Below are 13,178 nucleotides of genomic sequence, written 5' to 3'. Positions count from 1 at the left end.
GAGCCCACACACAGTCGGATTATCCGACAACACGGTCCAATCGGACACCTTCCGTCGGAATGTCCGACCGTGTGTACAAGGGCTAAAGGTTCATTGTTTAATTTGTTTGAATTTTGTGTATTACCACAAAATTTACACTCCCCTGTTTAGATATATCTTTCATAAAATAGGAGATTCAAAGCCCACTAATGCTTTCTGGATGAAAAATGTAGGTTAGGTGCATAAGTATGAACCTTACTTAATACTTGCTTAGGATTTCTTTAACCACTCAAGCCCCGGACCAATTGTCAGCCTAAGGACCAGAGGTCTTTTTACAATTTTGCACTGCACTGCTTTAACTGGTAAATGCGCGGTCATGCAATGTTGTACCCAAATTAAATTTGCGTCTTTTTCTTCCCACAAATAGAGCTTTCTTTTGATGGTATTTGATTGCCTCTGCGATTTTTATTTTTTACGATATAAATGGGAAAAGACCAAAAATTTTGAAAAAAAATTGATATTTTCTACTTTTTGTTATAAGAAAAATCGAATAAATGTCTTTAGTAACAAAAATGTCAATAAGCGTATATTTATTGGTTTGCGTAAAAGTTATAGCGTCTACAAACTAGAGTACATTTTCTGGAATTTCTTGAGGTGCTAAAATGGCAGGGCAGTACAAACCCCCCCAAATTACCCCATTTTGGGAAGTAGACACCCCAAGAAAATTGCTGAGAAGCATTTTGAGCCCATTGAATATTTTTTTTGTCCCAAGTGATTGAATAATCACAAAATAAAATAAAATGTTTACAAAAAGTTGTCACTAAATGATATATTGCTCACACATGCCATGGTTATATGTGGAATTGCACCCCAAAATATATTTTGCTGCTTCTCCTGAGTACGGGGATACCACATGTGTGGGACTTTTTGGGAGCCTAGCCGCGTACGGGACCCCGAAAACCAATCATTGCCTTCAGGATTTCTGAGGGTGCAAATTTTTGATTTCACTCCTCACTACCTATCACAGTTTCGAAGGCCATAAAATGCCAAAATAGCACAACCCCCTCCCAAATGACCCCATTTTGGAAAGTAGACACCCCAAGCTATTTGCTGAGATTATATTTTGCCACAAGTTGCGGGGATATTACAAACTTTTTTTTTTTGCACAAAGTTGTCATTAAATGATATATTGCTCACACATGCTATGGGCATATGTGAAATTATATCCCAAAATACATTCTGCTGCTTCTCCTGAGTACGGAAATACCACATGTGGGGGACTTTTTGGGAGCCTAGACGCGTACGGGACCCCGAAAACCAAGCACCGCCTTCAGGATTTCTAAGGGCTTACATTTTTTATTTCACTGAGCCTGAATCTGACAGATGAGTGACTTCCTCTTCACTATCTGTCATGCTCAGAAACCTGTAGGCCTCTTCACTAGTGTACCTTTGCTACCAAAAAAAACTGTTAGCGATCGCTGGGATCAGGCCTGACTCTGTGAACGCTGTAGTTATGTGTTTAGTGTTTTGTAAGTGACAGTAATCGATCGATACTGCACTTGGGTGGGTTGGGCGGAGGGGCAAAACGCAGGTGCTAGCAGGTATCTGGACTGATCCCGCTAACAATGCGTTTTTTGGAACCCTAAACTGCTGGGGACGCTAGTATAGATCTGATCAGATCAGATATTGATCTGTTCGGATACTATACCACTACGGGAGGTGTATACTTTGTGCATGGGTGTTAGCGGGACTGGCACTAACCTAGCGCTGCCTTGGGCGATGCAGACCCTATCTGACCCTAAAACCTAATTGATATCACCCGCCGGGTGATCAGGGGGTTAAACCTTTATTGGGTAATAAATGGCGGCTGCCCTGATGCTATAAAAAGCAAACTAACTAACCAGTGTCACCCATAACACTTATACGGTGGTCACTGGTGAAAGGGTTAACTAGGGGCAATCAGGGGGTTAAAACCTTTATTAGGTAGTATATGGGGGTACCTGACACTATATAAAAACCTGACGGGGAACCTAAATAACTAACTGGCTAACCAGCGTCACCAGTGACACTTACACGGTGATCACTGGTGAAAGGGTTAACTCTAGGGGCAATCAGGGGGTTAAAACCTTTATTAGGTTGTATATGGGGGTACGCAATGCTATAAAAACCTGGTGGTGAACCTAAAAAATAACTAGCTACCTAGCGGTACCAGTGACACTAATGCAGCGATCAGAAAAACGATCGCTTAGTGACACTGGCAAAAGGAGGTGAAAGGGTTACCCGGGGGGGCAATCAAGGGGTTAAACCATTATTAGGGGGGTAGGGGGCTACCCTGGACCTAACACTAACTGCCTTGACACTTTTTACAGTCACAACTGACACTAAATGCAGTGATCAGTAAATAAATGATCACTGCAATCAGTGACACTGTGACTGGGAGAGGGGGCGGGGGGTGATCGGGGGGTGTGATCAGGGGGTGAAAGTGTGCCTGTGTGTACCTACATGTCAGTGTAGTGTTGTTGCACTTACTATGATGTCTTCTCTCCTCGCCGTCCGGTCAAAAAGACCGCCACGAGGAGAGTGACATTACTTCCTCCTGCCTGTGTTTACACTACACAGGCAGGGGAAGCTTCTCATTCGCCAGGAGCAATCGCGAGGGGATGGCCAGAAACCAACGGCCATCCCCTCATCTCTCCTGAAGCGAAACGGACTGCTGCAGTCAGCGGGAGGGGGTCCGATTGGGTCCCCCACCCGCTGGAAGGTAGGCATGTACGGGTACATGCTTGTGCCTGTCCGTGCCATTGTGCCGACGTATACCATATTTATCAGGGTATAACACGCACCGGCATATAACACGCACCCCAAGTTTAGGAGGGCAGTTTCAGGAAAAAAGTTTTAGGAGGGAAGTTTAAGGAAAAAAAACTTACATTTAAATGCCGTCAATGCAGCCTTATCAGTGTGCATCTGCAGCCTTGTCCATCATTGCAGAATGATCAGTGTCATTTGCAGCTTGCTCAGCATCATTTGCAGCTTGCCCAGTGCTGTTTGCAGCTTTGCAGTGTCATTTGCAGCTTGGCCAGTGCCGTTTGCAGCCTTGCCAATGTTTAAATTTCCCGCCGCTGAGACAGACCGAGCGAGCGCTGCCAAAAAAGACAGAGCGCCGCCGAAAAAGACAGAGCCGACTTGCTCGGCTCCGCTCGTAGTCCCGCCTCCCTGCTGTTTCTCTAGCGAGCGCTGCCGAAAAAGACTGAGCCGTCTGTACTGTGTATTTGGCTGGGCTCCGCTCACAATCCCGCCCAGTATGGGCGGGACTGCAAGCCGAGCCGAGCCGAGCCGAGTACACAGTACAGTCGGCTCGGTCTTTTTCGGCTGCGCTTGCTCCAGAAACAGCAGGGAGGCGGGACTACGAGCGGAGCCGAGCAAGTCGGCTCGGTCTTTTTCGGTGGCGCTCAGTCTTTTTCGGCAGCGCTTGGTGTTTTTCGGGGGCGCTTGGTATTTTAGACTCACAGACAGTGGGGATCGGCGTATAACACGCACCCATGACTTTCCCCCGATTTTAAGGGGGAAAAAGTGCATGTTATACACCGATAAATACGGTAATTACATGTGGCGGTCCTTAACTGGTTAAGCTCCACTCCAACCATGGGCTGCCATAGTTTGCATGTGACCATGGCAGTCGCAAGGGGTTAGATAGTCAGATATTTAAACAAAATTGTCAGAAAGGAATCAATGGAAGTCTTGTCTTCTAGTTTCTGGACATTGTTTCTCCATCCGACTTTCTCTTTGTAGCTCATTTCCTCATCCAAGCAATTTGTTAGGACATTGTTCAGTATCATGATAAAAAAGCAATATAATTAAGTAATAAACATTTACATTTTCTGTGCTTCACAGTATAGCACATGGATATGTCACTATCAGGTGAGACTTGCATCAGGTCTCAGCACTGGTACAAATTGTTCCATGATTAAATAAAATTCCTGCCCTTTGAATACTGGAAATTTATGTTTATGGCCACCCCAAATCTCCAAAAATCTAATTTGTTAGTGTTATAATGTTAAGTGTGCATTTGAGTCTTACTGTAGCTATAGATTTTGTAACTAATTTGAATTTTCGAATCAGGAAATATGCTATTCCAGATCTCAGTCTCTGTCTGTGCATTATATTGTTTATACATTTTATATAACATGGACAATTGGGTAGGTATGGGGGAGACAGTGAATAGCATTTAGCATTCTTTCGTTTATCACTGTTTGTCTATACCACTGGTCCATGCCCCAGATTTGCCTTCTGGTCTCCTTACACGCTAATCCTAAACATGAGGTCCATTACCCTGCCCTTCTATAAATTCATACAACTTATTTTGCCTTCTTTAGCCCATACAAATTTTCTGTAAATTTCACCAATTTTTCTGCTGTTGCTTGCCTCTAAGGTTTTTAGGTGGGCTTATAATCAATATTTAGTAGTGGAAGCTACCATGAACTGCCAATGAAAGTCCAACAGAAGACTAATTTAATTGTGCTGGCTAGTTTAGCTGCAAGGAGTAACAAACTTTAGAGGGTTGACAGCAGAATGGTTGTTTCATGGTAGGCTTGAATTTTGCTGTGCTGGGGGCGCGTGCGCAAAGCCTAGCATGGCGGCTGTGCCTAGCTAGAGCCCCACTCCATGGGTGAGGAGAGCTGCGGTAAAGAACATTCCTGTTGGTTCCAACAATGTCTTCTTCTCTCTGACTATCAACTGAGATGACAGAGCAGCTTTTTAAATCATTATGGTGCTAGAAGGAAGCCACTTCAAAGGTAAAAATACCTCACATAAGGAGGGACCGACGCAGGCTTCAGCCAAAATGGCGCCAGTCCCCTCGGCCTCTGTTACCTCAGCGCACTCCCGCAAACAGAAGACACTCCAGGCTGACTCTTTGGATGTATCAGATTCAGAAACAATAATCTCATAAGATAACTCTCAAAACTCTTTCACTCCCCGAGCTTTGTTGAAACAGTTTGAACAAATGTTACACTAAGCTTTGAAACAAACTTCTGAACATATCACTAACAGCCTGACTAAGGAAATTAGAGAGCTTGGTAACCGTACAGTTACTTTAGAACTCAAGGTAGAGGAGATGGAAAACACTGCACAAGATTTTATGACTGAAATTGATAACTTAAAAGAAGAGAATTTGACACTGCAAACCAGATTGGAAGATTTTGAAAACAGAGCCAGACGCTCCAATCTACGCATCAGAGGAATCCCTGAAAGTATTACTGACATTAATGCTACAATAACTGCATTATTCCAGGAACTCCAACCAGACATACCAATTGAACATCTTGAAATTAATAGAATTCATAGGGCCCGTACTCCCAGAAAAATGGATGGGCCCCCACATGATATAATCGAAAAATTCCATTACTACCGAATGAAAGAGCAACTTCTAGCAGCAGCCCGGGACAAAATCCCTCTAACCGTTCAGGGACATAATTATCAAATTTTCACAGATTTATCCCATAACTATTTCTAAATGACATGCAATGAAACCGCAGTTATTGGAACTCCAACACCATAACATCAACTACCAATGGGGCTTTCCATTCTCCATTCGCTTTAGTTACAAAGGTTCTAAACACTATTGCAAAACTTCAGAGGAACTTCAACAGACCTTCATTTAACAGAATCAGGATCCTCTAATAACACGTCATGCAGAAGATCAGCATCTACATAATCTCCTTCTCCCAATAACTCTTCCCTATCTTTGAGGAAAATCAAACATTCCCACAAGAGAAGTAGGTTTGTATCCCCTCCCCTGCACCAGGAAGATTCTATGCATTGACTGTGTTCTATTCCTCTGAGAGATTAACTTCTATGACAGGTTTTAGGAAACCTGATTGGGCATTTCAAGAGTCTCCTTTAGGTCACAAATAAGCTCCATTTGGGACTAATCATTATCCCTTAACATCATTTTCCCTCCTTACAAATGCCGGCAGTTAAAGTGGTGTTGCCACCAAAAAATTAAAACTGCTTAAAATTCGTAAAAAAAAAATAAAAATAATAATTGGCAAAAAAAAATTTTTTTACTCACCTCTAAATACCGGTTGCTAGGGGGTCCCTCGTAATCTGCCTTCCTCATTGCCCGGGCTGGTGACATCACTTCCCCTCACGCCGCACATTCACCTGGGACCTGTCATGTGTCCCAGGTGACTGTACGGCGTATCACGGCGCCCTGCGCCGCTCGCGCATGCGCAGTGGGTGCCCGGCTGTGAAGCCACAGCCGGGTGCCCACAGTATGCATGACGGCGCCGCGAGCGGAGCGGGGAGCGAGGGGGGGGGCTTCGTTCCCCCGCATCGCTGGACCCTGGGGCAGGTAAGTGTCCGATTATTAAAAGCCAGCAGCTGCAGTATTTGTAGCTGCTGACTTTTAATTTTTTTTTTTTTATGGGGTACCCCACTTTAAGTTTCCTTCATAGTTTGAATTTTTGTTATTATTAAGTTATTAGATGATAATTTCTCTATAAATTCTTATAAGATAATATTCATGTAAGCCCCTTACCTCTGGTACTTGGATTTGATTAGAGAACCCACGCCTACCCTGACCACCATTGTAAAACTGCTTATTTTTGCTCTCTCCCTGGTGATTACCCCCCGTTCCTCTTCCCTCCCCTCCCACATCCTTAATGGTATGCTATGATAACACATGAGCTCTCAAAATACAGATCTTTTACATACCTACACCCTACCCCTTTAAGATTTTTTCTTCTAAGAAATTAATATTAAGTTTTCAGAGAGCCAGGTGGCCAACACAATATTACATCTTCAAGATATCTCTCTGATAAAGGCTCTCCCTTGCCCACAGTACTCCCATGTGCCCCACTGTACCTTCCTCACTTGCCCACTTTTATTATGTGGGAGATCGACATAGGCCCTTTTTCCCCTGATGGCAATCCTTATTCCTCATCATGGACAATGCTTGACTATTATTTTAAATTATTCCTGATGATGATAAATTACCTAACAATATTTTTTTTGTACTTTTTTATCTCTTCAGCCTTTCCTTGCTCCTTCTCTCTCTCCTTCTCACTCCTTCTTCTCCAGGTCCATTCAAACAGGTCCAGACATCCTGAATCTCATTATCACTGGTAAGTCTGATTTCCTAGATCCACTACCATGACACCTCTAAATATTTTTCACTGAATGTTTAGGGTATCAACATTCCTCAGAAGAGAACTAAATCGTTCCGTTTTTTTTTCAGACCTGCAAAGCATACATTGGGGGTGATTTTATCATCCAATCATGTGCAAGCCAAAATGCTGTTTTTTATTTTCCTTGCATGTCTCCCTCAGATCTATAGTGACTTTACTTCCAAGTGCACTTTCAGCACACTTTCAAGTGCACTTGCAGTGCAAAGTGGATTTGCCTTTAGTAAATAACCCCCCATATCACCTAAACCAAACTCCAAACAAAATATCTTTCACTCAGCTTCTTTCTAAACACAAATTGGTTGATACTTGGAGAGAAATGATCCAACTAAAAAAGGATTTACATACTACTCGCACCCTCCCCAATGTTTTTACGCATTGATCATATCTTCTTAACCACAGAGATGACACCTGAAATTTACTTACTTCCCATTGCTTGGTCTGATAATAATGGAGTCTTAACTTTGATAGTTTCCTTTATCCCTAAAGCTCAAGACCCCACCTCATAACTCCCTGATAAACTACTTATATCACCCATCACGTCACCTAACTATTTAACATGCCCTAACAGAATATTTAACTCATAATAAAAACCCTGATATCTCACCGATGACCCTCTGGGAAGCACACAAATCAGTAATGCGTAGAGTAATTCAAAGGCAATCTGCCACATTTAAACGTGAACATAGAAACCTTGCCTGTAAGCTAGAGTCTGAATTCAATTCTTCTTTCATGTCTTTTCAAGATAATCCTACCCAAGCTAATAAAACCTGATTGGAGAACGCATGCCTGGAACATGATTTATTCCTTACAGAATCAGCAGAAAAATCTCTTAACAGATCTAAACACACATTCTATATGAAATCTAATAAAACAGGCGCCCTATTGGCTAAAGCCCTTAAATCATTTAAAAAGCCAACCAAACTAATTGGGATCAAATTATCTACAAATACCTACACTTGTAAGCCCTTGTACCCACGGTCGGAGAATCTGTCGGAATGAGTCTTATCGGACCGTGTCGTCAGATAATCCGACTGTGTGTGGTATGCATCGGACTGATTCCGTCCGAATCTCCATCCGACCCAATTTTCCAACATGTTGGAAATATTTCCCGACCAACTGGGCCAGACGGACCTAATCCGATCATGTGTAGAGCATTTTCATCGGACCAAGTGCCACGCATGCTCAGATCAAATTCCTACATCAAAGCTATTGGCTACTAGCCTGAATGTAGTCCCATCGTAACGAAATTACGTCATCACGTTCTGAAAGATCAGATTTTTCGCCAACTTGGCCCGACCGTGTGTATGCAACAGTTTCGGACACAATCCGTCGGACTAAATCCGACGGGCAAAATCCGACGGATTTGGTTGGCAAAATCTCCGACCGTGTGTACGTGGGCTAACCCTGTCAAAATTGTACGCTGTTTTCGCTCTCACTTAGCCTCCTTATACTAGGCAACTAACAACTTCTGCTCTAAAACAGCTGCTCCCAAGTACATCTACCCGAGTTATTCAATGACCAAAAAAACCAACTCGATGAACCCATATTAGCTGACGCTGCGGCCAAAACAATTAAAGAATTAAAAAAGAACAAGAGACCTGGGCCTGACAGATACTCGGCCTTATATTATCAAACCTTTTCAGAAACATTATCCCCTATGTTGGCAGACGCCTTCAATACCCTATTAGATGGCCAATCCTTCAAACAGGAATCTTTAACGGCAACCATCTGCATGTTCCTGAAACCCCATTCTGATGAATGCTTCTTTTCAACTATCATCCTATTTCCCTTTTAAACCTAAAATATTAGCAAAAACATTAGCTAATTGCCGCAATAAAATCATTGGTAAACATACCCCGTGACCAAAAAGGATTTATGCCTACGCGTCAAGCCAATGACAACATCCGTTGAGCAGTCCTATTAGCCCAAATTGCTAAGACTCGCCGCATCCCATCCTGCTTTCTCTCACTCGATATCAAGAAAGCCTTAGATTCCATTTCCTGGTCACACTTAACTTATTAATTGGGGTTTTGGGCTGCATTTCATGAGATGGATCGGTACTTTATACGATAATCCACAAGTATACATAAAATACACTGGATACAAATCAGATTCCTTTAAAATGGGAAGAGGTACATGGCAAGAAAGCCCTCTTTCCCCTCTCTTGTCTGCCCTATCAATATAACCCCTTGCTCAACTAATTAGATCTAATCCAACAATTACTGGTGTAGAAATAGGAGGACACAAACATAAACTCTGAGGGTTATTTACTAAAGGAAAATCCACTTTGCACTGCAAGTGCACTTGAAAGTAAAGTCATTGTAGATCTAAAGGGGACATGCAAGGAAAAATAGCATTTTAGCTTGCACATGATTGGATGATAAAATCAGCTTCCCCTCATTTCAGATCTACCCCTTAGATTTGGCGTGACTGCACTTCCAAGTGCACTTTCAGTGCAAAGTGGATTTCCCTTTCGTAAATAACCTCCTCTGTCTCTTTGCAGATGATATTTTGTTATTCTTTGCGTCCCCACAAGTTTCAGGACCCAATCTTTTACCTATTCTTAACAAGTCTGTTGCTCTCTCGGGTCTCATTATTAATCACAAGAAAAGCCTGGTTTAAAATATTTCTCTTACTAATATGGAAATGGATCCTGCTAAACTAGCACTTTCTTTTACCTGGGCTGAGAAAACAATCCCATACTTAGGAATTAATCTTACAGCCTCCATATCTGACATTTTTTCAGCTAACTATCCTCAAACCTTAAGAAGGGCAAAAGACTTGTTAAACCAATGGACTCAGCTCCCACTTTCATGGCTAGGAAGAATTAGAGCAATAAAAATTACACTTTTTCCCAAAGTTTTGTATCTTTTTGAGTTCTTCAGATACCAATCCCTGCCCACTATCTTAGATTAATTCAAAATAAAGCTGCTTCATTTGTTTGGAATTTCTCTAAACCTCACATATCCTTACACACTTTATACCTCCCTAAAACTAGAGGTGGCTTTGGTTTCCCTAACTTTGCATCCTATTATAAAGCAGCACATATTACTAGCCTATCTAAATGGCATGCAACACACAAAATTCTTCTATGGGTTAGGATTTAAGCTACTGAATGTGATCCTATATCGATCTCTAATTTACTTTGGCTCCCATACTTTGGCCTATGCTGAGTGACTGTCCTGTTATGTTGATTGTCTATCCTCTTCCTCCTCCGCTGATATGTTGGAAGAACATTTCTGGTTCTGGTTGATGCCATCAGCCCAATTTTTCTGCCCCTGTTTAACAGGGGCGTTCAAGTACAATTTTTGATGCAATGCTTTGCAGCAGGGCTAATTCCTGCAATCAAACAAGAGTATATGGGAGAGGTTGCAGTGTGGTGGCACCAGCACCAGTGCCTAAGGCCCAATTTTTCTGCCCCTGTTTAACAGGGGCGTTTAATTACAATTTTTGATGCAATGCTTTGCAGCAGGGCTAATTCCTGCAATAAAACTAGAGTATATGGGAGAGGTTGCAGTGTGGTGGCACCAGCAGCAGTGCCTAAGGCCAAATTTTTCTGCCCCTGTTTAACAGGGACATGTAATTACAATTCTTGATATAATATTTCACAGGAGGGCCCCTTCCTGTGCCCACCCAGAGTAACGGTGAGGACTTATAGTGTTGTGGCACCAGCACCACAACCACCAAAGGTCAATTTTTCTACCACTGTTCACCAATGGCATGTAATTACAATTCTTGATATAATCGTTCACAGCAGGGCGCTCCAGCGCCCACCAAGAGTCACTTTGAGGGCTTACAATGTTGTGGCAAAACCAACACCTTGTTCCGCCATTTCTGCAGAGCATATAGGGCAGGCCCCTACTTTCAAACATCCAATTTACAAACATCTCCTACTTGCAAACGGAAGGAGACAACAGCAAGTGAGATGAAAAAAGATGGACGACAAAACAAATTATACAGGGGTGATAACCCTTCCCTATGTTTTCCAAAAAGCTTAAAAATAGTTTTTTTGACTGGAGCTACACTTTAAAAATGTACCAGTTGAAAATTACAAACAGATTCAACTTAACACAACAAACCTACACAGTCCCTGTCTTGTTTGCACCGCCTGTATACTGCTATTCTGAGTATATAGGGCCTGGGGGCCACACGCATTTCCTTTTTTTAATATGGGTACAGGGTTCCCCTTAATATGCGTACAAGACCCAAATAGGCTGGTAATGGGCAGGGAGGCCTACCCATGCCATTTTTCTCAATGATTTTCAACCATATTGCAGGAACCAGATATAACATTAAAACTGCAAGCAGTTTTAAATGGTGTTATTTCCGTTTAATGTCATTTTGTGCAGGGACTGTTCTAAACACGGGAAACACGTGGCACTTCACAGGCATACTACAGACACCACAACAGGCACCATATTTAAAGGAATATTTCACTTATTTTTTTCACTTTAATCGTCATTAAAATCTGTGCTCCCACCAAAACGGCCATTTTTAAAAACATTTTAGGCATTGACCCATGTCCCCTGGGGCAGGAGCCAGGTCCCCAAACCCTTTTTAGGACAGTATCTTGCATATTAGCCGTTAAAATTAGCACTTTTAATTTCGAACGTTCGAGTCCCATAGACTTCAATGGGGTTCTAAAGTTCCTTCGAATTTGGGGTCCGTTCGAAAGTTCTGGTGCGAACCGAACCGGGCGGTGTTCGGCTCATCCCTAATGCCCAGCCATTACTGGATTCAGATGTTGGTTCTGAGGTTCATGATGACAGGAACATAAGCCTAGAGAGAGGGAGGAAAACTGGTAGACAAATTGGCATTTATGTTCCCCAAGCTGCAGCATATTGCCAAGTTGTCTCCAGTGGTAATGATGAAGTCAAAATGTGGCTAAAGATCAATTTCCAAAAAAGCTGTACGCATAAAGGTACCAACATCCCATTTCATTTGAAAGATAGTAGAGTACTGGATAGGGGACTTTAAAGGTACATAATTCAAATATACACTACAACGTGTTATTGTAAAAGTACAAAAAACTTCTCTTTATTTATACACAACACTCCAATAAAATGGATACAGACAGGGATTCTGTGTATATACCTATGACTCTGAATACATATTAGCGACACCGTTAAATAGTGCAATTCCATACTTAAAATATTGCGTCCAAAAACTTCTACATGTTTCGCCAAAAGCGGCTTCATCAGGAAAAATGGACGAAGTTTTTAAAAAGTAATTTTTAGATAAATTCTGATATAGATTCTCAACCTTTGGTGTATAGAAAAGAAAAAAAAAATACAAATCAATAAAATACATATAAATATAAACAGCATTAGATCAATCCGAAGTGGCCACATGAAACCCCACCGGGGACATCCATATCGGACATAATCTCCTATCCCCATCCAAAATCCCTCCCCTTACATAATGATGAAGATGGAGGAGATGGAGATGATGAAATATATTGATGAGGTCATTGATGCGACTTGGGTGCCAGATATAGCATAGGAGGAAACCGAAGGTGAGGCAGCACAACCTCAATGGACATCAAGAAAGAATACAGAGCAGCCACCCTATTCCATCACATTCTGCAGCTGTTATCTCCCGGCCCACTCCCCAAAGCTCAGCTGTCTGGGCCTTTTTCAGAACATCTGCAACAGATCGCACTGTTGCTTTCTGAAAACTGTGGCTCAGGCACATCAAAGGTGGCAAAAACATCAATCATATGCATATCATTGCAATTTTTTTTTGCCTTCATCAAGAGCACCTCTACAGGGTTACGGTGGGAAGGCGCCCCCGACACCCAAAGAGTAATTTTTCTGCAGCTGTTTGCAAGATGAATATCATTGCAATTTTTTTACAGCAAGGCCAATTCTTGCTTTCATCAAGAGTATCTCTATAGAGTTACGGTGGGAAGGCATCACTGACACCCAAAGACCAATTTTTATGCACCCATTACTTCTATACAAAGTTAAAGTGACACCAGAATGTATCCAAAAAATCTCTAATCTTGTTCCC

The 13,178-nt window shown here is 42.2% G+C and overlaps 1 protein-coding gene across 1 annotated transcript in view; it reads right to left on the bottom strand.

The window, feature by feature from the left end:
• Positions 1–5,631: 5,631 nt before the first annotated feature.
• The window catches only part of LOC143942225 (uncharacterized), a 29,300-nt gene continuing 21,753 nt past the window's right edge, over positions 5,632–13,178 (bottom strand). Inside the window, exon 4 of the mRNA XM_077463477.1 lies at positions 5,632–5,720. Within this exon, the coding sequence (XP_077319603.1) occupies positions 5,632–5,720 (89 nt within the window). The remainder of the gene's footprint in view (positions 5,721–13,178) is intronic.

Source organism: Lithobates pipiens, unplaced genomic scaffold, assembly GCF_037356315.1.
Source record: "Lithobates pipiens isolate NorthernLeopardFrog02 unplaced genomic scaffold, aLitPip1_a1.2 Scaffold_30, whole genome shotgun sequence".
NCBI classification, from domain to species: Eukaryota; Metazoa; Chordata; class Amphibia; order Anura; family Ranidae; genus Lithobates; species Lithobates pipiens.
Note: the sequence above shows the minus strand (reverse complement) of the source record. Positions and strands in the feature narration are given on the sequence as shown.